Source organism: Camelus ferus, chromosome X (assembly GCF_009834535.1).
Source record: "Camelus ferus isolate YT-003-E chromosome X, BCGSAC_Cfer_1.0, whole genome shotgun sequence".
Classification (NCBI taxonomy): domain Eukaryota; kingdom Metazoa; phylum Chordata; class Mammalia; order Artiodactyla; family Camelidae; genus Camelus; species Camelus ferus.
Window position 1 is genome coordinate 71870613 of NC_045732.1, and position 26435 is coordinate 71897047.

Here is a 26435-nt window from a genome sequence, read left to right on the forward strand (position 1 = left end):
GGGGCAGGGCAGGGAGGACAGAGTTTACTACTGCTTTTAAATTTTTGAAAAACAAAACTGCAGAGGTAATCCATTTAACAGGTCAATGGGTGTTACAACTGTATTATTTGAATAATAGTATAAAAAGACTTTGTGTTTTGAGACTAAGTCAAAAAGAAGGGCAGTCATGACAAAGGAATCTAACAATTGGGCATCTTTCTGACTCTAAGCTCCTCTTCAAATTATCAAACTACAGAAGTCCTGAATTCTTATCAGCCTCCCTCCCCTTACACTTACTAACAATGCCTTGTTGACTAATGTGTCTTATCACTCCTCAATTTAACACTAAAACTTAACTACTTCAGGGAGTGAGAATCTTTGTTATAAAGACAGCCCTGACTATCAGAAGGGCAAGAATGCTTGGGACCTTTGGTCTCAGCAGCACATTTGCTATCTTGACTGCATTTACCACTATTCCCACACAGAGAAACAAACAATTGGCTCTTTTAGAAAACTAATCTCTCATGGGATTTCCCATAAGGCAACTGGGTCAATGGAGCACAATGTCTTAGAATTCTAGATCCTGGCACAACAGAGTTAGAAGGGCCCTCCCAGGTCATTTTGTCTTGTCTGCTCATCAGATAACATGGGGACACCGAGCGCCTGATTGAGCAAATCCCAAGCCCTAAGTGTAACTACTTCCACTCTTTTTTTCAACTTAGCTGAAGCTGTTAAGGGAAAGAATGGAATAGAAAGTGAGGGATCAAAGTGTGTCATAATTTATTAGCTCCAGAGGCTCACTTCTGAGACTACTCTGACACATAAACTGCAGCAGATTCAAGACCTAGACGTAATCTGTAGCTGAGGAAACTGTCCCTGTGATACCATTCAGTCCCCAACCTCTGGCATGCCAATCTGTTGGCTGATATCCAAATTCAATGTCCAAAGTCCCCATTGAAAGAGGCTACCACAAATAAATCTTGGCAACAGATATGATAGTATAGGTATAAAGTGGTCATGCCAAGCTCCAAATTCTACAAACTCAGGGTGTTCAGTTCTCCAGGGTTCCTTTGTAAATTTATTTGTGAATTCTAGTTTTATACCCTTTTACCCTTTCCCTAATAGAAACATAACCTATTACCACCCATTTGATTAGCCTAAGCTTCAGTTTGATCCTTTAAGGAAGGATATAATGTGATTTCTCACTAACACATCATTATCCTTATTTGAAATATCCTTCACTGATTTTGGAGTTAACCTTTCCTGTCCCATCTCTTGGAATTTCAAATCCCAGGTGCCTGAACGTTCTTCACACAAGGCCACCTAACAGAGTAGAGCAATGAGTCATGGAAAGTAATCTCACTCATGTCTATCTGCTACTTAGGTATTATCTCCCTGATATTCTGGTGGTGGATTCATATTCAGGGGAAATGATTCAAGGGGGAGAGAGAGGGTAAAAACTAATGACTATATCTTCAAAGCTTCACTAATACCATGTTTGATGTTATCCCTCAACCAAGAGATAACCACTTAGGACTATAGCTACAAAAGACTATCCACTGCTTCCTTTAACTCTCCCTTAGGGTGGGGCCAGGGGCAGGGGTGCACTGCCTCTCTGACATTCCCATTCGCTATCTTCCTAACCACCTGGGAACCAAATCTAAGATGAAAGACACCATCCCCTGGCATTAATGTCTACCCCAGGTGAGAGTGGGTGCTTTCTGATTGTCCTTGGAAGGTTTCTTGGAGCCACATTTTTGTTTCAGCCCCCTTCAGGGAGCAGGACAGCTCCTTAAATTTTACTGGGAAATCTAATTGCTTTTTTTGTGATTCCTGCAGTTCCTCCACTCTGCTCACTCAAGGGGTGTACCTTGGAGGTCTACTGGCCTTATAAGTCCAGCCTCATAAGGTTAAGAAATGGCTACTGCCTGAATGCCCTTCCAGACATTCTTCACCCTATTTAGCCTCCTTATGGAAGGGTGAAAATCTGGTGTGGATTGGCATAAGCATCCATTCTTTGAGTCTCACTGAGTCCCCAGCTTTATAGAGGACCAACCCCTGAGATTCAGGTCCTCTGCAGGCTTAGTGCCCTGAACAATCTCCCAAACTGAGCCTAGGTAAGGCAAAGCTCTTCACCAGAAATTTGAAGCTATCAACTGAGTGATCCACATGAGGGGTTCACTCAACTGTGAGCCCCATTTAACACAGGAATCAGGTCTTCTTCATCTGTGACTAAGAACACACTGTTGGAAACAATGGAGATGGGCGATAAATGGCAGCCCAGTGAACAACTGCACGTGTGGAAGTAAGTGCATTTGACTCTACTGCCAAATCTCTCTGGTTAAAGAACCAAAGAGCAGGTTTTCTTGTTTAGGGAGAAGGGAGTGCTGGGGTGAGCATGTAAAAAGGGAACATGAGTCCACAAGATAATTGGGAGGCTGGGGTTCATGGTAAGCTGAGGCTGGAATTCTCTGGGTATTGTTTGTTTGAATTACCTTTTGTTTGTTCTGTTTGTTTTCAAAAGTCAGTGCTGGGGGGAGGGTCTAGCTCAGTGGTAGAGTGCGTGCTTAGCATGCATGAGGTCATGGGTTTGATTCCCTATACCTCCACTAAATAAAAACAAACAAATAAACCTAATTACCTCCTCCCCTAAAAAGGTCTGTGCTGTCCAGTGATTTCTTTATCCTATAATTAAAACCTTTAAAGGTTTCCATTTGCCTACAGATGTGAGAACAATCTCTTCAGCTGGCTTTCAGCTACTAATATTGCCTCATCCCCCTTGGATTCATTCATAAATTTTTGTGGAGCACCTACCACAATATGCCAGGCACTGTAATAAACACAAAGGCAACACAGCGAAGAAGAAACACAGCCCCTGCCCTCGGAAAGCTTATATTCTGATGAGGGAGACAAACTTGGACTAAGTTATTGGAGAAGAGTGAAATGGAGAAAATGTAGAAGTATTATGGCAATATGTAAGAAGAGGACTTGACTGGGTTATGGTAGAAGTTGGAGGAAGGGACATCATGGAAGGCTTCCCAGAGACAGAGCTGTTCAAGATATGAGGAAAAGTCAGAGGGAGGCAAGCAGAAAGGACAAAAAGGGAGGCACAAGAGAACAAAGGGAGTTTTAAAAAAGGAAGCAGTGTAACAGATTTGCATCTGGCAAAGAACGTTCTGAGTCCCAGTGTGGGGAACAGATGGTAGGGAGACAAGAGTAGGATGTCAGGTGAAGATGGCGGCATCTTAAAAAGGGGAAAGCAGTGGGTGCCAGGGGAACACAAAGTAAGAGTGCTTACCCTGGTCCTGGAGGTCAAGGAAGCCCTCCCTGAGGAAGGGACATTTCAAGTGAGACTTGAAGACGGGGTTGGCTGTGGTCAGGAGCTGGAGGGGGTGAGGATTTGACAAGTCTCCGGCACAGTAACCTGCTGCTTTAGCCAAAGCAGTCCTTGTTCTCACTAACACTTGCGGCTCAACCTGGAATGCCGGGTGCCTTTTCCTTCTAATCAAACCGTGTCTATCTTTCTAAGGCCCTCTCAAATCCCACCTTCTCCGATCACACCCAGATATGGCTTCTCTTGCTTCTAAACTCCTATTCCATGTTTGTCACGTGGCATTTAAAGATACACTAGTACTGTTACTTAACTTTACACACAAAACTCCTTGTAAGATGCTTAAACTTATGAACTACCTTCCACAACTTCGCCACACCCAGGGTACCTAGCACAGTGATGAATGTGCTCACTGAATGAATGAATGAATGAATGAGGCACTAGAATCCTTGCAGGACTCCTTTAGTGATTCACTATTATCTGTGAAGCTGACGAGGAAAAGGTCTGCTTTCCCTACAAGATTTCTGCTACCTACATCCAAAGACCTAAGATTTGAAATGGACAGCTCCTTCCCACTAGTCACGGCTTCTCACCCCCTTCCAATCCTGTCCCCTCTCCCACCACCACCACCACCACCTTCTATTGTTTCTTCTGTCTTCTGGTTGTCAGCCAGGATGAGAAAATGGTCTAGCTGTCCTCGGAGACTTACGCCAGCCTGGACTGCTCTGCAGTGCCATGAAGGGCCAGGACTTTTGTTTACAGCTGGGACCATGGTGAGGCGGTGAGCACAGCTGACAGCCCCACTCTGGAGCAAACATCAATCTTCCTCTGTGCTCTCAGCCAAGTTTCACAGACCAGCTCTATTGAAAACTGGCCACACCCGCCTGGGTCTCACTGACATCCCACCCACAACTCTGGCCTGGGAGCAGCTGGGTGAATCTCGGCTTTGTACCTTTTAGGTACTGCCCTTGGTCTCTTTTCTGGCCCTGGTCTCTAATATGTCACCTCAACTCAGGGCCTTGAAAGAACATGTCCTCCGGGGTCCCCACACTCCCAACAATGCCCCCCCTCTCCAATCGTATCTTCTTACTCCCAGCAGTGTACCAGCACCGTTGTTTGCTGGGTCGAAGTGAAAACACCAAGGAAGAACCCAACCGCCCAGTTTTCAACGTATACTTTATGGAGGTTGCCTTTCCAAACGACCAAGGATGCTCGCAGGCGTGCTTGTGTGATCTTGGCCTTCAGATGGCTTTTCCGCTTGTTTTAAAACCTGCAAATCAGACGGGGCCAGGAACCTTCAAAGAATATCCTTTGAGATCCAAGTGAGGGCCTCTTTGCCACATATTCTGTTCCCTGCTCTCCTCTTTCCTTAGCAGATTGCCCGCTCCAGCACTCAACTGGGGTGAGAATGAAGTCCTGTCTCTTGCCCGTTTCTCTTTGCCTGTGTTTCTCTGCCTTCTGACTAACAGTTTTCAGCAATCAGCTGAGACCCGTTTCCTGATTTCCAACCTCTCCCCACTCCCAAACACCCGAGGGAGATGATTCGCTTACCAGTGCTTCTTCAGGGGTCTGGTGGAGAGGGATGGCAGGCCAGGAGACTCCCCTTCTAGGAGACCTTCTCAGAATTGCCAGCACAGCGGCTTTTTCAATCTAAAATACCCCCTCCCCAGATTTTTACATGGTACCTCCCTACTAAAAGTTACCACCCAACCCCTTGGTTAATAAGTATTCTTCTGAAGAGAAACCCATGTCTGCTCCCCTTCTCAGGACTGATGAAGCACTTTTTATTTTTATTTTTTGGTCTTTTTACACTGTTTTATTAGAGAAACCTTCAAAAAAACACACAAGAGTAGGAAGCATAGTATAATGAACCCCCATGTGCCCATCATTAAGCTTCAACAATTTAAAGATACAGCACTTTAAGTGCTATGGGTTTGTCCTCTTTAATATAGCAGCTGAAATTTTCAAAAGATGTGGCTTTACACCAGAAACTAACACAATGTTGTAAATCAATTATACTTCAATTAAAAAAAAAGGACACACCCTTTATCATTTCCAGTCAAATGGGGGCTGTGGGTGCACGTTATAAGCATGAACATAGTTACCTCTGAAAATGGGCTCAAGGCATCCTCTCGAGGCACTGCTCGGATGGTAGGAGTCAGTGTACACTAGTGGGAATCAGTCCTCATCTCTGTTGGGTGATATGTACCACAGATGACTTGACATGATCATTCCAAGTAAAGTCTGTGGTTCACAAAACCACACATTTCGGTGAATCGCACACTAAGCTAGTGATTCAGGAAGGGGAAACCAAGGGATTATGTGCAAGTCCAGCATCCCAAGGTCACTCAAGGACTACACTGATTAAATTCTGGTTCTCAGTCATTTGAAGTAACCTCTTTCTGCCATATGGATGGGTCAGTTGGAGCAGGGGCGGGGGCTGATGACAGGAAAGGAGAGAAGCCAGAATAGAACAGATACCCCTAAAAGGATAAAATTTTCCCATGATTATTTCCATTATTGGCTCTGTCTGTCGTAGCAAACTTGACTGCTCCAGACTGGAATGAGGCAGGTATAAATACACAGACAGAAAAAAACATTGCTATTAAAGAAATACCATTTTACTTAGCCTTGAAATACTAGGGTTTTTTTTAAACTTTTAAATTAACCAAGCACTCTTTTAAAAGTCATCTAATAAGCTAGTCAGAACCAAATAAAAATATCAAATTAACCTTAGAATGAAGCAATTTCACCTACTATCCAGACACTGGGGGAAGACACCAGTGTCCCTCTCCAACCTCAAGAATAGACTGACCACTACCTTCCAGACCTAAGGAGGCTATCTTAGCCATGAAGTGAGACAAGCAAGGCCAGCAGATACTGTTGGACAGGACAGGTTGCACCCTGCACAAGGGTGCCCCACTGAGAGGGAACAATTGGAGGCTGAAATTCATTCCTCAATGGCCCTGGTGGAACTCCAACATCCCTGAGAAAGAAAAAAATTTTTCTCATGGGTCCACTAGAGTGGACACTTCTCTGCAATTTGTCTGCCCCCAGGTGGCACATGTTTCTAGTGAGCACAAAGGCATCATATAAATAGCAAATGGTAGCCTTAAAAATTAACACAGAGTTCTCAGAGCCATTCTTTGTTCCCTGAAGGCTGGGATCATAAATAGTCTCTGTCTGGCCTTGGGCCTTGAAGCCAAACATTGACCGAAGCGATCTTTCCCTTCCAGTTGTCGCAGACGGTAAAGACAGTGATTCTGCTGTAAAATCAACAGGAAGAGAGTAACTAACATTTTCTGAGGGCCCAGTAAGAGTCAGGAATCTGCTCAAGCTTTATCCCACTAATACGTGGAAGGAGACAATTACTCATATTTGAGAGGGTACCATGGTAGAATGGGAAAAAACATGTGCTTTGGAGTCAGAAAGAAGTCTGAATCTTTGCTCTTTACTAGTTGGCAACCCAGAGTTAATATTTAACTTCTCTGGGCTTCAGTGAGGAGTCACTAAGATAATCACAGTAAAAAGCTGAGCACACGGCTGCCTGGCACATAGCAGGCATTCAACTCCTAAGGTTTTTTCTGCTACTACCCTGACTCCAAAGTTAAGTCACATTATTCACACCCTTGGCCTTAGGACCTCACTCAGCAGAGCATAAGGACGGGTCTAGCAGACAGAATATTGGAGCAAGGGTCAGGAGATGTGGGGCCCAATGCCAGACACATCCCCTGTTACATAGTACACTGGGTAAGTGACTCCTCTCTCCAGACCCCATCAATAAACAGAACATGACAAGCTCTGATGCTGAAAGAGCAGAGGAAATCACTTCTGGGCACCTGCTATGAAATACCTACCATACTAGGCCCTTCTACATCCCCTACCTATGCTAAATTAGCACTGCCCCGTAGAACGCTCTATGGTGATGGAAATGTTCTGTATCTGTTGTTATCTAATTTGGTACTAACACTAGCCATGAGTAGCTACTGAGCCCTTGAAATGTGATTAGTTTGACTGAAAAACTAAATTCTTAATTTTACTTATATTTAACTAATTCAAATTTAAATACCCACATATCTAGTGGCTACTGTATTGGATACTGCAGCTCTAAGATTATGAAGCAGGAATATTTGTTCTCATTTAATATATGGTGAAACTGAGGCTCAGAAAAATTAAAGAACTTGCTGAAAGTCACATAAATAGTAAATAACTAGACCAGAGTCAAAACCAAGCTGTAGAAAGTTTAACAGGGATATGCTGTCAGATACACCAGGAATTACCTGGGCTCCACTTCTTACAAATTATATAACTAAGAGAAATAATTACAGTCTCTAAAACTCACTTTTTTTCTCACCTATAAAATGAGGATATTATCACCTAATTTATCGGCTTATTGTTGGGATTAATGGATTAGAGCTATACAGAGAGTGTGGCTTTTGACAACTGTGCTTCCTCACCCCCCTTTTTCTTCCCCAAACATAGAAGAGGTTTAGACATAAACTTAAAAAGATAACTGCAGGATAGAGGAGGCATCTGGGAAATATAAAAGCAGAAAAGGAAACACTTATGGGCTTTTATGTGATATCTTATTATAGAATGGAGATGAAGGAAGGTATGAAGTCATCAAAATATTTCCATTTATTTGCTTTGCTTCCCTGTCTTCTTCTTAATGCTCTAGTCAACATTAGCCAAGGCAAGGAACAAAGTATCTGTAATGTATTTTGAGGCCCAGAAATACAAGCTACTGCAGCTGAACAACAGAGTACTGTCAAGGGCTTGGGTTCGAGGGACAGGTAAAGCTCAGTTCCGGTTCTCGTACTTTTATATGCACTGAGACAATAATTGACACCTCCACACAACAGTTTTTAACCTCTGAAAAGGGACTGATATCAAGCAGGGTGTCACAACAAAACCTTTTATTTTGCTTTACATTCTGTAGCACCCTCTAGTGGAGGGTGCAAAAATAAGCATTGTATTTCTGCCTTCCAAAGCAGTGCTTTTAACTTCAGTGTACATTAAAATTACCAGAACAGTTTCTTATAACACAGATAGCCAAACCCTACTCCTAGACTTTCTGATTAATTAGCTTGGAGGTAAGGCCTGAGAATCTAAATTTCTGACAACTTCCCAAAAAGTGATAATGATGCTATTGGTGTGCCTGGGAAACATACTTTGAGAACCACTGCTCTAAATCCCGCCCTACTGTGTGTGTGTGTGTGTTTCCTGAGCACACAGGTGCCTGCATGCACACATGTATAAGATCGATAACTGAAAGAGAGATAACTTTTGTTGTTTGGTACTTATTTATCAGTATCCACCTAATATAGATTTTGTGAAGAATAAAAGAACATCCATGTGAAGGATATGACACAGCATCTAAAATATAGCAAGCATGCACAAAAACTGAGGATCACAGAACATAAATCCCAAGGTCTCAGAACTAGCAAGTGATGGAATGGGGTTTAAAGTTAGGCCTCTGACTAGAAAAACATAATAAAGCTTAATAGTACTAGCACAGAAAACATGGTGGAAACACCCATATCTAATCATAATTTCAAGAGGAAAGGAAGATCAGTTTTTAATACCAGGGTCCAAGTCCAGTAAAGACAAATGTCTTTACTGACTATAGACCCATCTCTATTTTCCCTTTGGGGGGTGAGGAGGGGGAGTGGAAGCATTTGAAGAGAAGATCCCACAGAAAGGGTTAGGATCTTCATCAAGATCAGTGCTTGGGGTCATTCAGCAATTCTGACCCCCACCCTCAAAAGGCAAGGAAGAAAGAAGAGAGGGATGGGGAGGGGAGATTTTTTTTTTTAAGAAGGAAAGAAACATGGCAAAACATTTGAATCTAGGGACACAGTCCCCTGCTTGGTAGGGCTATGAACAGAAGTTAATTTGATTATCCCCCAGCAATGAAAGATATATATGATCTCTATAAATTGGACAGTTCAGCAAATCAGGAAAAGGGGGTGGGGGGGTGAATCCCATAATTCCAGGGACCAAACAGCCAATCCTTTGCTGGAATTTGGCGGCATCTAGTGGCAGTCTCAAAAGGTATAAACCTCACCCAGCGAACTTTCTGGAAAATTAACTGAGTGCGTACTTGCCTGAAGAGCATTCTGCTGGAGATCTGGACCAAAAGGTAAGAGAGCCTAAGCCCCCAAAGAAATTTGGAGTCCTTAGTTAAGGGGAAGTCTGTGGTTATATAGATATTCTCAGCAGAACATTCTGCTTGTGCCAGGGGAACTGAACGCAACTTGGGGTAGGGGGAGGGAGCGAGGAAGGGGGAAAGGCTAATAGGGAACAGGAAAGAAGCTGTTTCTTGGAATTGCTAATACGGGAATGGAAGGGTTTTGACTCTTAATTACCGGAGGGCCAGGGTTTAGAACAGGATTTCGTCACTGAGAAAAACGTGGGAAGACAAAGTGTATTTTTCGGGTCTAAAATTAAATCGATAAAGGAGACCGAAATATTTCTCGCAAAGACTCTTAATCTCAGTTATGGTCGCCTTGCCTTACTTATTTAATTATTTTCCTTTTCATTTCAACAATTTTCAAACATATACAAAAGTAGAAAACGATCGGTATAGAGCGTGCGCGCGCACTCGCGCACGCACCCGCTCCGGGACACACACCGGCCCCAACGCTAGGGGCGCACGCCTGCGAACACCCGCCACCTCCAGCGCCACGATGCCTGGCGTTCGCGCACACGCCAACGCCAAGGCCTCGCGGGCTCGCCTGCGCACAGACGCACTCGCCCTGACACAGCGCGCCCCGCAGTACTCCCGCCCACCCCCGCTAGCACACACATCAAAACCCCTTGTTCTGCCTTTTTTTTTTTTTTTTTTACCTCCGATAGTTGCGCAAGAGGCTCGGGGGCGTGGCCCCACATTTGACCTCGCGCTTCCCCACTCGCGGGAACCTTAGCTCATTTCCGCCCATCCTGTTTCCGCAGGCCACGTAGACACTTCCTTTCCCAGTGGAAAAAAAAAACCCATAATGCCTCCCTGCAGGAAAAAAAAAGGAAAAAAAAAAACCTCTGGTCAGGGGAACTCTGGGTCGTGAAAGTTGGCCACGTGAACACCCTGCCCTATAGACTTATGACCCAACGGCTGTCGCGCTTTTTTAGGGCGGGCTAAGAACCTAAGAGGGCGAACTTCATTGGCCAGAGCCCGCACTAAAGGAGGAAGGTGATTGGTTTGCTTCAAGCCTTAACGGTGAAGAAGCAGGTTGCTAGCACCCGCCTTTACTGCGGCGGAGTGTCATTGCTGACGTGGTGCGCTTCGTCCAATCATTTGGTTATGGAACATTCTAAAACTTGGAGAAGACGATTGTGATTGGCTGAAGGGCATAAGCCCGCCTCCAGGGTGACGTGTCTGCCTATGGATATCAGTTGCCAGAGAAACCTGTCTTTACTATGGCGGTTGGAGGGTCGGCAGTGATCACACGTCGGCTGCTGGAAAGAACTGGATTCTCGTTTCAGGTTTCGGGGTGGGGGTGGGGAGAAAGGGTTGACGATTTCCTCTTATCGTCGCGTATGTAGACAAGATTAACTAGTGGCTTCACAATCGGGCAGAGCTAGATTCAAATTCCTAGTCGCCAACGCCCAGCTTGGGCTGGCTCCTGTTCTTTCTGTGTCTCGGTTTCCATGTTTGTAAAATGGTGATAATAATAGTATCTACCTCAGAGACGTGTGCCTCAGAGGCGTGTGCTGCAAATTAATGCGTATAATGTACTAATGCGAAGTAATATAATGTAATACGTATAATAACTTAATATGAAGCCTGGCTCCGGATGATATTAGCCATTATTGTGGAGAGAAAAACCCGCGTAATAGAATGAGAAGAAACAAATTATGTAAAGTCGTTCGTTACAGTGCTTTTCCTATCCATCACCTCCTTCCCTAGAAGGAATTCGAGATATAAGAGAGACGTATCAGTCTTTACCGATGAAATAATTTATTTGGGAATTAGCTCAAAATAGCGGAGATTGGAATTTTCCATATTGAAAAGTTAAAAAAAAAAGCGGTGGGGGGTGGGGAGAGATGGAGAATGAGCGAGCTGGAGATGAACCACATGCGATGAGTAGGCCTTGTTTGGGTCCTGATTCGGATACATCAACTATTTTAAAAGCTGTTTAAAATGCATCGGGAAATTTTGAAGACGAATTCGATTTTTGTTGTTTTTCAGGAATTGATGTCGATTTTTTTAGACGTTATAGTGGTATTGTGGTTATGTTTTCAAATTGTCTTTAGCTTGTAGAGATATATACGAAAACACTTACAGATTAAATAATAAGATTTCTGAGATTGGCTTCCAAATACGTTGATGTCTAAAATTTGCTTCAAAATAATCTCAGCGGTAGGGGGAAGTGGGGAGGGGTATAGATGAAACAAAATTGGCCCTAAGTTAATCGTTTTAGCTGAGTGATGGGCATAGGGGATTCCTTTCTATTATTCTGCCTTCCTTGGTATATGTTTGAAGTTTTCCGTAATAAAATACAGAAAATGAGCTTAAAAAAAACGGAGGTGGGGGGAGCAGTGGGTGGGGTTACAGATAAAACAAGATGGCCTTCAGTTGGTAATTGTTAAAGCTGGGTGATAGATTCGCACAGGTTTATATTATTCCCTCCACATTTTTATCCATTTGAAATTATCGTTAATAAAAAGTCAAGAAAACATTACCTTATCAAAAATCAGGGTGAATATACAACAAGGTAAATTAGAAAGTATAACCACAAGAAAGAAAAAAAAAAACACTTGTACATTATTTATCAGCTTTGGTGTCCTTTGTGGGTGATAAAATACATTGATGGAGAAGAAAACCGTTATCTTATATCTTTTTATTTTATGTCCTTTTCTGTCCCCTTGTTTGACCTTCTAGGCTACCATCAGAAAAGCTGAGTTAGCTGTGTAGTAAGGATCAGAAGGTCTGGTCCTGATTGCAGAACCATCCCTGATTACGGAATCTTGGGTAAGTGCCTCCCTTCTCCTGGCCTCCGTTCTCAGACAAGATAATTCCACATAACTGTCCTAACTGTCCAGGAATATTTTGAGGATTAATAAGCACCTATCTAGGAAAGCACTCTACAGTCTAAGAAAGGAAAGATGGAGCTAAGTCCATTTGTGCTTCCAGTATAAAAAGTGCCTAAACAAGAGGGCTATGTCATCTTACATTCCTTGATAAAAGATACTATAATTGACTCCCTATAGTTAGCTCCATACATCCCTATTTTGTTTTCTTTGTGGCATCCCGTATGCAGCATAATTTAGTGGTTAAGAGCAAATACTGACATCCTGAACTTAAATCCTGGCTCTGCCACTTACTGTGTGATCCTGGCCAAGGTACTTACTCACTTTGTCTCTAAATTTCCTCATCTGTAAAATAAAGATAATAATAGTTCCTATTTTGTAGGATCATTGACAGGATCACATGTAAAGTACCAAGACATTGCTTGGCACGTATAAGTGTTTGCTTTAATAATTATTATGGCTCTATTAGTCCTTCTGGTACATCTTGTGTTACACACACACACACACACACACACGTGTGTGCACATGCACACTCTTACACTAATAAAAGCAGGATACCTCTTTTTGGAGTTATTAATAATAATAATAATAATACTGTTGGTTTCTCTCCTGATTTTCCAGAAGCAGCAGTTACCACTAGAACTGAATTCTGAGATTATAACTTCTGGCTTATCCTAACAATCTAGGAAGATACTGAGTATGTTGATCATATTTATTTAAAAGGGAATTTCCAGGAACTACAATTTTAACTAGCAAATCATAACCATATTCAGTCTGCTAACAGTTTTTATATCATTCCTCCTTTGTCTCAGACTCATAAAATACCTGTTAAACATAAAGGAAGTGTTCCAAGATCCAGAATTGGTATAAATGTAACTGACATGATGTATATGCATTTAAAGGTTATTCCAGCAAACTGTAGGAGATGTTCCCACTCATTTGTGATAGACCCATACACAAAAATGGTAGCATTTGGAGTCTGCATTCCTGAATGACCCATCAGTTGCATGGGGAGATGAAGGAAGGTTTTCCAGTCTCTTGGCAGCTTTATTTTCCCATGGAGTCACTATATTTTCCTTTTTTTTTTTTTTCCTTCTGAAAGCTAGATTGCAGAGGAGGGTACTACTGCCCTGGTGGAAAAGATGCAGTAAATGGTTAGGCATAGAACTCCTTTACGGGAGGCCATTTGGAGAATGATTAAAGGCAAAAGGTGGGGGAGGTGGACTGTTAGGCCAATAGGAGCTCAGAGAAGGCAAAGGCCAAAGTAGCCTGAAATGGAAAAAGCCTCAAGGAGGGAAAGGACCTTGACCTGGGCCTCTGAAGTGGGCAGAACCTAGAAGTGGGGAAAGAAACAGTTCACATGTTAATGCCTACAAAGTATATGTTACACAGTGAAAATTAACTGAAAAGTCCAGCTGTGTGTGAGAACCATGGATAAGAATAGATTTGAAAATCATGAATTTTAATATAAGTATTTAGTTATAATGATATGTGAATACAGTCTCCTTGTAATGTGAAAAGCTAAAATAATACGGATTAGGCTCGAATTACCTTTTTTCACCACCCCCAATTCTCTTACTCTCCCCAGAGTTAACCACTATTAGTTCTATTTCCTTCTAAATCTCTAAATGATGTACCTGTTCAAAAAATGTATATGGATATGTATATAAAATACTGTTTTGTGTTTTCTTTCACATAAATGTGGTGTCACACTATAGGTATTGTTTTGCAGCTTGCTGTTTTTATTCAACAAATTGTCTTGGATGTCTTCATGTCCATTCATAGAGTTCTATTTGATTCCATTCCCAGTGGCATTCCTTTAACTGGCATATTCCACATAATGGATAAACCATGTTTTATTTTTGCCAAATCACTATTGGTAGTCCTCTACATTAACTCCAGTGTTTTACTGTTTCAAATAATACTGTATCAAACATCCTTGGAACCCATTTACAAGTGTTATTCCAGGGCAATATTTTATTTAAACTATGATAATTAAACCAGTGTGATACTGGTGTGAGAACAGACCTTGCTGTGACAGAACAGGTGACTTAGAATCAGTAATATCTTTAAAAATTGAATAATCAAAAATCATGGGGAAAAGAGTATCTTAAAAAACTTATATACCTAGGAATTTAGAATGTTATAAAATAGCAATTCAAATCAGTGGGGAAAGGGACTAATTATTAGGAAAAAATAGTTATATATTTGAAAGAAACTAAAAAAATACCGAGAAATAATACAGGAAATTTTTAGAATATTGATTTGGGAGCATTTCTCTAGGCATGACATGTCAAAGTTCATGGAGGAAAAGGTTGACACATTTGTGGTTTTTATGCACACACACAGGCCCAATTAGAAAAATGACCATTTAGGAAAAATATTTCTAACAAAGGAAAAAAACTTACTATTTAATTATTAGAAGTCTAAAAGAAGCAAATCACCCTAGTAGACATGGGAACAAAGGTATTTACATAAGAAAAAGATACAGATGTCTGAAAATACGCTCAATATCACACAAATTCAAATAAAAATAACTTGCTACATTTTAGATCCCCTCCCCCAGTTTTTTTTTTTCAAGATGTTTATCCAGTGTTACTGAAGGTGTGGGTGAATGAACGTTTACATTTTTAAAAATTAAATTTGCCTCTGTGTCATCAAAGCTGTAAATAAGCAAATCCTCTGAGCAGTTCCACTGCTGAGAATATGTCCTGAGATACTTACCTAATGTGCTAATGTATTTGCACACTGATGTCTGTTACAGCATTTCTGTAATAATGAACCTAAATGTTCATTAATATGAGACTGGTTAAATTATGTTACATGCAGATTATAGAATGATGTGGGTATTAATAGGAATGAGCTAGGTATGTGTGGACATAGATGCCCATTGTTAAAGTGAGAAAAGGGGAGCAATACATATCTCACCTTTGTCAAGACATGTAAATAAATGATACATATTCACATATGTATATAATATACACATTTAGTTTTAAAGGTGGGTTTTTGTGTGAATGTGTACATGAAAAGATTTGAAAGCATATACACTTGGGTTGAGGTGGGGAGGGGAGAACTTGGTATTTATAAGTATGTAAAGGGAGTATTAATGATACCACAAAATTAATTACTTGGGGAAATAATAGATTTTTAGTTCATGACTTAAATAATTTCTGGGTGAATTGGAATTAAAATATAAGCAAATCCATTTAAATGTCATCTTAATTTTTTTTAAGCTTAGTGGAAGGAAAAACTACATGTTTTATCATGTAAAACTTAAAGTCTTACAAGCCACTATAAACAAACTAGGGAATATATTTACTCAGGTATGACAACTGATAAACAACTCATAAAAAATTCATTAAGAACCAACTTCAAATTAATGCGCAAAGGACAAGAGGTAAACTATAACTGACCAGTAAACACTCTTAAAATGTCAGAACCACTAATAAAAAGTACAAGCTGAATAGATAAACCAATTTTCCTTAGCAAATTTACAAATTTTCTTAATAGCCAGTTCTGACCAGAGCTGTGAGGTTGTGCAACTTTAGGGGAAGTAACTTGGCAATGTAAAATTGCCTCTTAGCCTACTAAATCTGTGTCTGGGACTCAAAGGGATAATACGAAATGAAGGCTACAAATATCTTAATATTACAGGATAAATTGAACGGGGGCGGTCACTGTCCAGAGAGGGTGGTTAAAGTATGCCCATTTGGTGGAATATCCTACAGCTCTCAAGATATGTGCATGTTATAACTTCACTAACATGAGGAAATGAGAACAGCAACTTTTTTTTTTAAGTGAGGATCTAAGATTTGCTACCAGGATGAAGTTACCTCTTTGAATTGAATATTTACACAGACATTGAAGATAGAAAATTAAGGTTAATATATAAATGTGTTTTCTCAGTATATGGCCTACCCTAGAGCTGACCTGTAGGGAACAAGTGGGAAATATTTGATGACGTTTGTCCCTAATTTGTTTCTCCATTTTCCCATGTGTTAAAATCACCTCACTGATCCACTAGTGTATACCCACCAGGACCAAAGTGCTGTTGCAGAAAGTGCAAGAGGTATATTACACAAGACCTATGGCAAGTGGAGATTAATGTAGTTCCATAAGTGAAAGTAACACATGAAACATTTAAATAATAAATACTAAGCCCTAGAGTACTAAGGTCGGCTTCATGTGGTATTGGAGATGGGAAAGAAACAGGCTAGAGTAGTTAGGAAATTTGAAGAGGAAGTGGGACGTGGTATTTAGATGAGGGAGACAAAGGGAGGAAGTGCGCTAGAGTAGAGTAGGTATACCAAGCCAGTAAACGATGTTAATAAAGTCAGAAACTGGCAGATTCGAAGTTTAAAACCGCTGGAAGCAATATATAGTGCTAACGTTTCAAATGAATGTGCACAGCACATCTGTCACGGAGCCATGGAGCCAGGAAGGGAGGTACAAAGTCCCGTGACCCTAGTAAAGCTACCCATAAATTCATATTACAAGTAGGAGCCAGACATCAAAAGGATGGGTCTTCCCCTCCTTTTGATGTCTGGCTTCTGACTCCAGGCAGTAATAGTTGCTTTATTGGTAAGGAACTCAGATGAAAATTAAGGTACTGAGACAGAAAGGCTGCTTCCCTGGCTTTAGTCTGGGCACAGATCTTACTCATAGTGCAGGTATTTTTAGGTACAGTGTCAGATGTTTCATTTAACTTGGAACTTTATATGAATAATAGAATTTGTAGAGAATAATGAAACCCACTTAATGAGAACCAATTAGAATTTCTTTTTGTAGTTTTCTTATGCATAAATATATGTAGTCGATGCCAAGGGTATACAATAGGTTCAGCTATCATTCTCAGATTCCTCACTGAGGAATTGCTGATGACCAGTGCAACTTCCAGAATACTTCCTATGCCGCCTGGCTCTACTTCTGCGTGTTTTACAGTCTGCTTGGCACTGGGTCGACTTGCTTTTTTTGGTTGATATTTTAACTGTCCCCTTGTTTTGTGGAAGCTCTGCCCATTATTAGCCCCGAGGTGGGTTTTCTGGATTTCACCTATATTGTTTAACTATAGTCTCAGATACCGTGCCCACTCTGTCCCAGAAACAATTTTTTTTAGAAATTATTTTGTAAGCCTGATAGCTTATAGTGCCATGACACTGGCCACTCTGATCCTTCACAGGATGTGTCTATACAGCAATCTCAGCCAGAAGGTTTCTGATTCCCACAGGGTCAGTGTGTGTATTCACAGATTTTGATGCTCTCCGGGCAGCACCTTTGCTCTGATTTCTGATGAAAGCTTTGCGTTCTGTCAGTTAGATAGCATTTGCTTAAGGGAAGCACCCAGGCCTCTCTTCCCAACAACTGGCTTCCCTGATTCAGGGCGCTAGTGTTCTAACATTTCTTACCTCTTATTTCCCCTTCAGGGATTCCGTGACACCTGCTCACGTGATCTTAAGGGCTAGCGATTGGTGAAAGGGCTTTTTCTGTGAGTTACAAGTTGTAGTTTACCAGAGAAACCTGGTTTAATGCTGGTCCACCGTCATATCTCAGAGGTTACCCTGATTTTAACGGTCTGGTGTTTATCCTATGTATTTTTAAACACATCAGTTAAAAACAGAAATCATACCTCACTTCGTAAGAACTGTCTAAGACTAATGCTTATCCCTCCACCTGTGCTCTCTCTGGGATCCTGTTGTACGCATTACCATGCAACTTGCCTGTTTACCTAATAGTATATAATTGAACCTCTTTTCACATCAGTACATGGATCTCTGCTTAATTCATTTGAATGTTCTTTCATAGTCTGCATACATAACAATTTACATTACCATTTTGCTATTGAAGAATAATTTAGGTATTTCCAGTTTTTCAGTATTACAAACACCACTACAGTGAACATCTTTGTATCTGTGTTCACATGTGCAGGTATTCCTGCAAGGTACAGTGCTAGCTGTTCAGCCACATCGTATTTATGAAATTCTTAATAAGAACCTGTGAAGGCTAGGGGTAATTTGCCACATTCCATTGATAAAGATAAAAGGCTAAGAGAGCTTACATATCTTGCCCAAATCCTCATAATCCATAAATGCCAGAGCCAAATTGAAGTATGTCTAACAGCAGAGCTCATGTATTTTCTCTGATATCACAATTGTAAACCACATGTTTTTAAATTAGATTATCTTTTCTTTTTCCTGTATTTCACAGAAGTTTATCTTCATTGCCAATGCCTGCTTTCCTTTGTAGATTGTGTCTCCCACCTCATCTTTCCAGACCATCCCAGAAGATCTATAGGATTCCATCTGGGAAAACACTAGGAGTTCTTGGAAGGGAAGGAAGGAAGAGGATTATGTAAGTCAAAGGAATTGTTTAATCTGTCACACCATAAGAATCACAGAACTCTATTTTTTTCATCTTTTCTCTTACTAGCCCGCTCTGCTGCTTTTTACAGTGTAGATCATCCCTTTTCCCTCTTGAAACTTTCAACTTCTTGGCTTCCAGTGTAACATTCTCCTATTCTGGCTGCTCTGACCATTTTTGTTTTATTTGTGGCCTCTCTCTACTCACCCCATAAATATCATTCTTTCTTAGGTTGTTTCCAGAATGCTATCCTTGGTCCAGTTTTTCTTCCTCTATTCTCCATGAAAGATTTCATTGGCTCTTATAGTTTCTGCTACCAGTTATATGATGATTGCTCTCAGATCTCCATTTCTGGTTCTGACCTCTCACCTAAAGTTAAAAGCCATACGTTTAACTGCGTACTCACACTTACTAGATCTAGTTCTGAACTTCTCTCTAATCCCTTTCCTCCTCCTCTAGAAGCAGTCTCATTTGGTGATAGCAATGTAACCAAATCACCCATTCTCAAAACCCTGGCAGTCATCACTGACTTTATCCCTCAGTAGTTTATCACCTCCTCCAACAAGCTATTGCTAAAAGTGGTGATATGTTTGCTCCCAAAATATTCTGTGCCTGTAACTATCACTGTACTAACCTTGTTGTTTTATAATCATCACTTCAGATATTTGAATCCCTAGTGCCTAGTACTTGTCCTGAAGCAGATAAGCAGTAATGTATGATGACTAACTGAATGGATAAATTACCTGTTACTTATTATTTTATTACCAATTCCAAACTAACCATTAAAAATTAGTGCTTTTAGTAATTCATTAATTACCCAGGCTTAAAATTGCAGAGTCACCTTTGACTCCTCCCTCTTCTTCATTTACCAAGTTCTGCATTCAGTTTCTCTTGACTCTGTCATCAGCCTAGTTCAGGCCTACCTGGACTTAGACCAAAATCTTTGCTATTATTTATTTTGCCTCCAGCCACCTAAATTAATCTTTCTTTCTTTCATCTTGTCATTTTTCCTGTTCAGAAGTCTTGAGTTTCAACTCCACTGCCTTTTGTAGTTTCTTTTCCATTTAATTCATTCTTTCTCTAAGATTATCTTCCTGTCTTTTGAGTGGCATCAAAAAGCTAGTTTATGGGCAGGTCTGATGAGTGATTGGGTGGGCTGAGAACAGTGGGTGGGTGGTAGCAAGGATCAAAGAGAGAGGGAGGAGGTAGTAAGTCAAAATTAATTGGTCCTGAAATAGGATTTATTTGAAATCCAAATCCAAATTCCAAGAGAGTAGCGTGTGCTGTGCTTTGATGGGCCTTTACGAAGCACATTCTGTTAAAGGTCACCATAGAAAACAACCAAGTGAAATACTTTGTATATTACAGTGGTTGGAATAAAAACAGGGTTGAATGAGTTCCAGAAAGCAGGGTTCTCAAACTCGTGGACAACAATCTGCAGAAGAAGACAACTTCAAAAAACCAACTAGAAGCAATATGCAGAGAAGTAAGATGAGAGGGGCCTCCTCGGGAAAGAAGGCAGCTGGTCCACAGCAGAAGAATCTGGAAGCAGCACTCCCAGGCAGATGGGGGGGTCGCTCTGCAGAGAACCCCCCTTCGGGATCTGTGAGGAAGACAAGAAAGAATAAACAGAAGACCCCTGGAAACGGAGATGGTGGCAGTACCAGCGAAGCACCTCAGCCACCTCGGAAGAAAAGGGCCCGGGCAGACCCCACTGTTGAGAGTGAGGAGGCATTTAAGAATAGGATGGAAGTTAAAGTGAAGATTCCTGAAGAATTAAAACCATGGCTTGTTGAGGACTGGGACTTAGTTACCAGGCAGAAGCAGCTGTTTCAGCTCCCTGCTAAGAAAAATGTAGATGCTATCCTGGAAGAATATGCAAATTGCAAGAAATCGCAGGGAAATGTTGATAATAAGGAGTATGCAGTTAATGAAGTTGTGGCAGGAATAAAAGAGTATTTCAATGTGATGTTGGGCACTCAGCTGCTCTACAAATTTGAGAGGCCCCAGTATGCCGAAATCCTCTTGGCTCACCCTGATGCGCCAATGTCCCAGGTTTATGGGGCACCACACCTACTGAGATTATTTGTGAGAATCGGAGCAATGTTGGCGTATACGCCCCTTGATGAGAAGAGCCTTGCATTATTGTTGGGCTATTTGCATGATTTCCTAAAATACCTGGCAAAGAATGCTGCGTCTCTGTTTACTGCCAGTGATTATAAAGTGGCTTCTGCTGAGTACCACCGCAAAGCCCTGTGAGGGTCTACTGACCACTCACTGTTCTGTCTGGTATCTGTAAACACTCTTTTTGTTCTTAGTCTTTTTCTTGTATAATTGATGTTCTTTAAAATTGTTAATGTATAACAGGGCTTATGTTTCAGTTTGTTTTCTGTTTTGTTCTAAACAGAAAATAAAAGGAGTACAAGCTCCTTTTCTCATTTCAAAGTTGCTACCAGTGTATGCAGTAATTAGACAAAGAAGAAACATTCAGTAGAACATTTTATTGCCTAGTTGACAACATTGCTTGAATGCTGGTGGTTCTATCCCTTTGACACTACACAGTTTTCTAATATGTGTTAATGCTATGTGAAAATGCCCTGATTCCTAGTGCCAAAGGTTCAACTTCATGTATATACCTGAAAACCCATGCATTTGTGCTCTTTTTTTTTATGGTGCTTGAAGTAAAACAGCCCATCCTCTGCAAGTCCATCTATGTTGTTCCTTAGGCATTCTATCTTTGCTCAAATTGTTGAAGGATGGTGGTTTGTTTCATGGTTTTTGTATTTGAGTCTAATGCACGTTCTAACATGATAGAGGCAATGCATTATTGTGTAGCCACGGTTTTCTGGAGAAGTCGATATTTTAGGAATTGTATTTCAGATCTTAAATAAAATTTGTTTCTAAATTTCAAAGCAAGTAATTTGCAGTGTGCCTTTAATGTTACTGAGGCTGAGAAGTCAGCAGGCTCAGGAAAGATCTAGGCGGTATTAAAGGAGAGAGTTTTGACTCCTAGTGAAGGAATTCCTTTTATCATTGGGTGTGGCAGCCAGAAGTATGCCCTGTCAGGCCAGTTCCCCTCCTCTCCCTTGTGTGTGGCCTCTCAAGGTGGGGTTGCTTTCTAATGCTGCTTCTGAGAGCCATTTCTGTTCCTGATGCTCCTCGCCTCCATGAGTTGGGCTGGTAAAATAGGGTATGTAGTGGGTACTCTAACAGTCCCTTACACTCGGACAGACCTGTGCTCTTTCCCTCCAGAGGCAGCCTGGGAAGCCACCTTCAGTATTCTATCAGAAATATTTGCAGATTTGGGGCCAACGATGGCAACTTTCCCAGCTCCAGCATTGATGCCATGTACCCTCTGTTTTTATAATCCCCTGGACAAAGCATTGGGGATCCTAGAGCAGGGGGTTTCTGGAGAAGTGGAGTGGTGTTGGATGCCTTTGATTATAAATCCATTTTATATAAAAATTTCCTAGTCAAGCCAAGTTTTGCTTCATGACAGTGTTTTTTACGTCTTCAGTGAAAAAAAAATTCCATGGTTTCAGGAATTTTGGAAAATACATTAAGAATGAATGAGAGTAAGAATCATATATAATCCTACCACTGATCAGTCAGGGTCCCAGCAGGAAATAAAAGGGACTCAAAATGGATGATTTGAGTTTAATAGAGAATTTTTTCCCAAGTTGTCAGCAGAGGAGTCACCCACAGACTGACTTCAACAACAGAAATTTATTTTATCATAGTTCTGGAGGCCAGAGGTCTTAAGATCAAGGTGTTCGCATGGCTGGTTTCTTCTGAGGCCTGTCTCCTCAACTTGTAGATGGCTGCTTTCTCCCTGTGATTTCACGTGGTCTTTTCCTCAGTACCTGCCTATGTCCTCCTAATCTCTTAGAAGGAAGCCAGTCATACTGGATTAGGGCCCACCACAATGACCTCATTTTAACTTACATCTATAAAAACTATCTCCAAATACAGTCACATTCGGAGGTAGTTGGGTGGGGGTTAGGACTTTGACATGAATTTGGAGGTGACAGTTCAGCGTGTGACATGGTGTGACTGCCTATAGACAAGAGTAGAGAAGGAGAGGATGGGGTGGGGAAGGGAGCTGGAGGAGGGAGTGTGGGGGACAGTGGAGTAGGAGCTGGGGACGAGTGGGGGTGGTGAGAGGAAGGAATGGGGTAAGGGGAGAAAGTGGGAGTGGGGAGTTACTGGAATGGTAGACAGCTGTGTGGAAAGGGCCACCTGACGGCAGCTGGAATCTTGAGAATGCAGTCAGCTCACAGAAACCTCAAAGAAGACAGACTCCAGGAAGCAGGCTAGGGGTGGAATACCTGACCTCACTCATCCCTCCTTTTTGTCTCCTGTTGGGTATTTCCCTTTGGCCATACTAGAAGCCAAAGGGCAAAGAAGGCCTTTGATACAGCAATACTGGTAACCTTGGGGGACACAGCAGAGGGGGGAAATGGATAGGGGAAGGGGCAAATGAGATTACTAGCATACACATACCTGAAATAACCATCGTTCATACTTTGCCATATATTCTTAGAATTGTCATGTCCTCTTTGGGACCTAGGGCCTTCGCCAACTAAAGGACTTTTTTTTCTTTTAGTGGGAATAAAAGGGAGTTTATTAGGGATACGCTGCCATAGACAACAGCGGGCCCCACAGATGAAAGGTGCCTGTGTGAGCCCTAGAGGAGTTCTTAACAAGGACTTATCCATTGAATACAAGGCCTAGTAAACAAATGGATCTTGGCTTAAACATGTTAGAAATGTCACATTTATTTAAAACACATTTTAAAATACCACATTGCCTCTAAATGAACATAAATAGGAATCTGATATCCTGACTGTAACATGTTGTTGGGATCTTCTCTTCAGTTATTATCGGTGATTCCCCATTTCTGCTAGTTGAACGAACATCCTATGGTCTTATCTGGCACCAAAGCCTGAGGAGAGCCCCACTGACATATGTCTGTCTACCCTGGTTAGGGATGAGGTTCTCCTTTACTGAATTGGCATGGTATCTTCATATCCCTTGTCCCCACTGCTTCCATCCACCCTCTGGGTAGGGAGATCTTTGGTAAGACTAGGTGCCCAACTTCCCTGAGCCCACCACAGAATCTTCCTTGGGTTCTGATAATGGAGAAACTCATGTATCTGCTACGGGAAGGACCCACAAACCCTGACTTCTCTTGCTGCCTTCAAATGCCCTCCATTCCCATCCGAGGGACATTTGGCTTGATTTCATCAAGGGACATAATCCTTTTCAAAATGTAAAAGTCACTGGCTTTAAGCAGCTTCTACTTCCAGCTCCACCACAAACCTCTCTCTCCCGGTTCCCTGCAGGAAATGGGAGGAAAGAAAAGTAACAGAACACAATACACAGGTTAATATCCCAATGACTAATAATTCAGTATTCTCCAGTTAAAATCATAGGTGGTTTCTTTTCATTTTAGCTGATTTCTTCTTGTTTCATTTGAAAAAAAAAAACCTTAGGAATAATCAGGAGAGGCCTAAAGTACTTTATTAGGATCTAAACCAGGCCATCCTATTGGTTAAAAAAAAAAAAGAAGGCAGTTATAATAAGTATAACCAAATTATTATCCAAATCTTTGTTGACTTAGCAAGTTTCTCTACTCTTAAACTACACAGGATGTAGTTTTATCTAGTCATCTAGATGACTAAGTGGCTTCCCTTCTAAAACTGAATGGTGGTTTTGAGAATATATTTACCCCATCAGATTCAGCACCTAGTTAACATGGTGGTTTCTGTAAGAAATACTATTATAATTGTTAGTTATTATTTTCATCAATATCATTAACAACAACAAAAGTAAGTTCATTTTCCATTCAGGAGAATGTACGTGGATTGGTAAGGAAGCATGTTGTGAAATAACGCTCATAACATCCTTGAACACCTAGAAAGTAAAGAAGGTCGCCATTAAATATAAGGCTTGTCTTGCCTAAGAAAAGTTTCTGGTACAGAATAAATGTTCAAAAATGGTCATTCTCTTTCCTCTTTCCCTTCTCAAAAGAAAAAGGTGAAGGATATATTTCTAAGATCTGTAGTTCTCAACCTGAGGTCCCCAGACTCTTAAGGGTTTTTGAAGGTACCATTAAGAATTGAAGAACTCTTTTCTGTTCTGTTCTCTTCTGGTCTGTCCTCTTCTTATTTTGCCCCCTAATTCACTAAGTCATTATGAAGTAACACTTATCTGAGCTTTATCTAGAATCAGATGAGATAATACATTAAAAAATACATCATAAACTGTGAACTATACTAACAAGAATGGTTAATAGTTTGCTTGCTTAAAGAAATGCCAATTATCAGAAGTTGTGTATATATATATATTTTTAAAAGCATTTCAAAATGTCAAAGTCTTATAATAAAGAGGATAGAAGTTAGAGATACTTTAGATTTTGTTTAAAAACACAAAGTTAGATAATCAATTTAGAAAACTCTTAGGATAAGCACTAAAGGATTAAAAATAGAATGTGTAAATTCCAGAATTCCAAAGAAAACTCCATTGGTCCAACAGAAGGCAGGAAAGGAGAGAAGAAGAAGGATGCAAAGAAAAAACATGATAGAAAACACAAAATAGGAAGGTAGAAATATATCTACATATGCCAATAATTATAATAAATGTACATGGATTAAACTCAACAGGAATAAAACCTCAGATTGGATTTTTTTCAAGGCACAGAATCTGGTTTCATACTTTTTCTCAGAGGTACTCTTAAAATTATCCACAAAAATTCAAAATAAAAGGATGGAAAAATATATACCAGGCAAATACTAGTCAAAAGAAAGCCGGTGTAGCAAAATTAAGGCAAAAATATTAGTAGTACTCCCCCATAGGAGCGTGGCCCATCACCAACATCATACCACACAGATACAGTCACTAAACTGGACAAGAACTACTGGTAAGATATAATCAAAATGCAACTTTACTTTTGTCTAATACAATACCTTTAAAATTAAGTTTTTCCCAGGAGCCACGGCTTTGCTACTCACTCCAAAGAGCCCTACAGTCACTTTAAATCGCAAATTGAGCCTCCTTTCAGTGATTAGAACCCCTAGTCCCAAATAATAAAGGACCTTCTGAACTTGATTTAAAGTTAAATCTCTCCTCCCTCAGCTAGCACCGACTTCAGGTGGACCTCCCACTTCGGGGGAAAGGGATGTACTGGGTTTCTCCTCTTTCCTTATACTTCCTATTCTCCAGCATTTAACATTTCTCATGCTGGAGTCAGATCCCATTTCGCTATGCCTACAAACTCCAGGAGCTACATATCAAGATTCAAAGGGTCCAGTGAAAGTCTTGGTGTGAAGAGCAAAGCACAGGAACTCTCCTCCCTCGGAAGCCGACTCCAAAGAAATCCTCACAAAAATTTCTTCATATCTCTTCTCTCTGGACCCTTTAAATCCTTTGAGGCTTTACAGCTGTTTGGCTATTTCCTTTGAAAACTTGTCTTCAGAAGTTCATATCTATTATATCTTGGTGCTTAAGAGAAAACTCCAATTTAACATCCTGTCATGCAAATTTAAACCAACCAATCCCCTAGTCCTGGAAGGTCACCAAAACTTAAAAGGTAGATTATGGGCTTTGGAGTATGACAAACCTAGGTTAGAAATATAAACTCTGTAATTTACTAGATTAAGGGCTTTGGAAAATACACTTAACCTCTCCGAGTTGTTTCTTCTTCATGTAAGGGAAATACTGCTACCTACCTCACAGG

At 40.9% G+C, this 26435-nt stretch overlaps 1 protein-coding gene and 1 long non-coding RNA gene across 5 annotated transcripts in view; one reads left to right on the forward strand and one right to left on the reverse strand.

Annotated features, from left to right (window-relative positions):
• The window catches only part of LOC116662152, a 19957-nt gene extending 9575 nt beyond the window's left edge, over positions 1-10382 (reverse strand). Inside the window, exon 1 of the long non-coding RNA XR_004318134.1 lies at positions 10160-10382. This is a non-coding gene — a long non-coding RNA (uncharacterized LOC116662152). The remainder of the gene's footprint in view (positions 1-10159) is intronic.
• Positions 9325-21613, forward strand: MORF4L2 (mortality factor 4 like 2). 4 transcript variants are annotated; one of them, XM_032475514.1, is made up of 4 exons: positions 9325-9452; positions 12192-12281; positions 18545-18688; positions 20066-21613. In XM_032475514.1, exon 4 carries the CDS (start codon positions 20090-20092, stop codon positions 20954-20956), a length of 867 nt encoding a protein of 288 aa, XP_032331405.1. In that variant the 5' UTR covers positions 9325-9452; positions 12192-12281; positions 18545-18688; positions 20066-20089; the 3' UTR covers positions 20957-21613. The 4 variants fall into 4 exon arrangements, with proteins under 4 accessions (XP_032331405.1, XP_006194177.1, XP_006194182.1 ...); XM_006194115.2 differs by having other exon boundaries at positions 18584-18688; XM_006194120.3 differs by lacking the exon at positions 9325-9452 and adding an exon at positions 10525-10792 and having other exon boundaries at positions 18584-18688.
• Positions 21614-26435: the final 4822 nt, after the last annotated feature.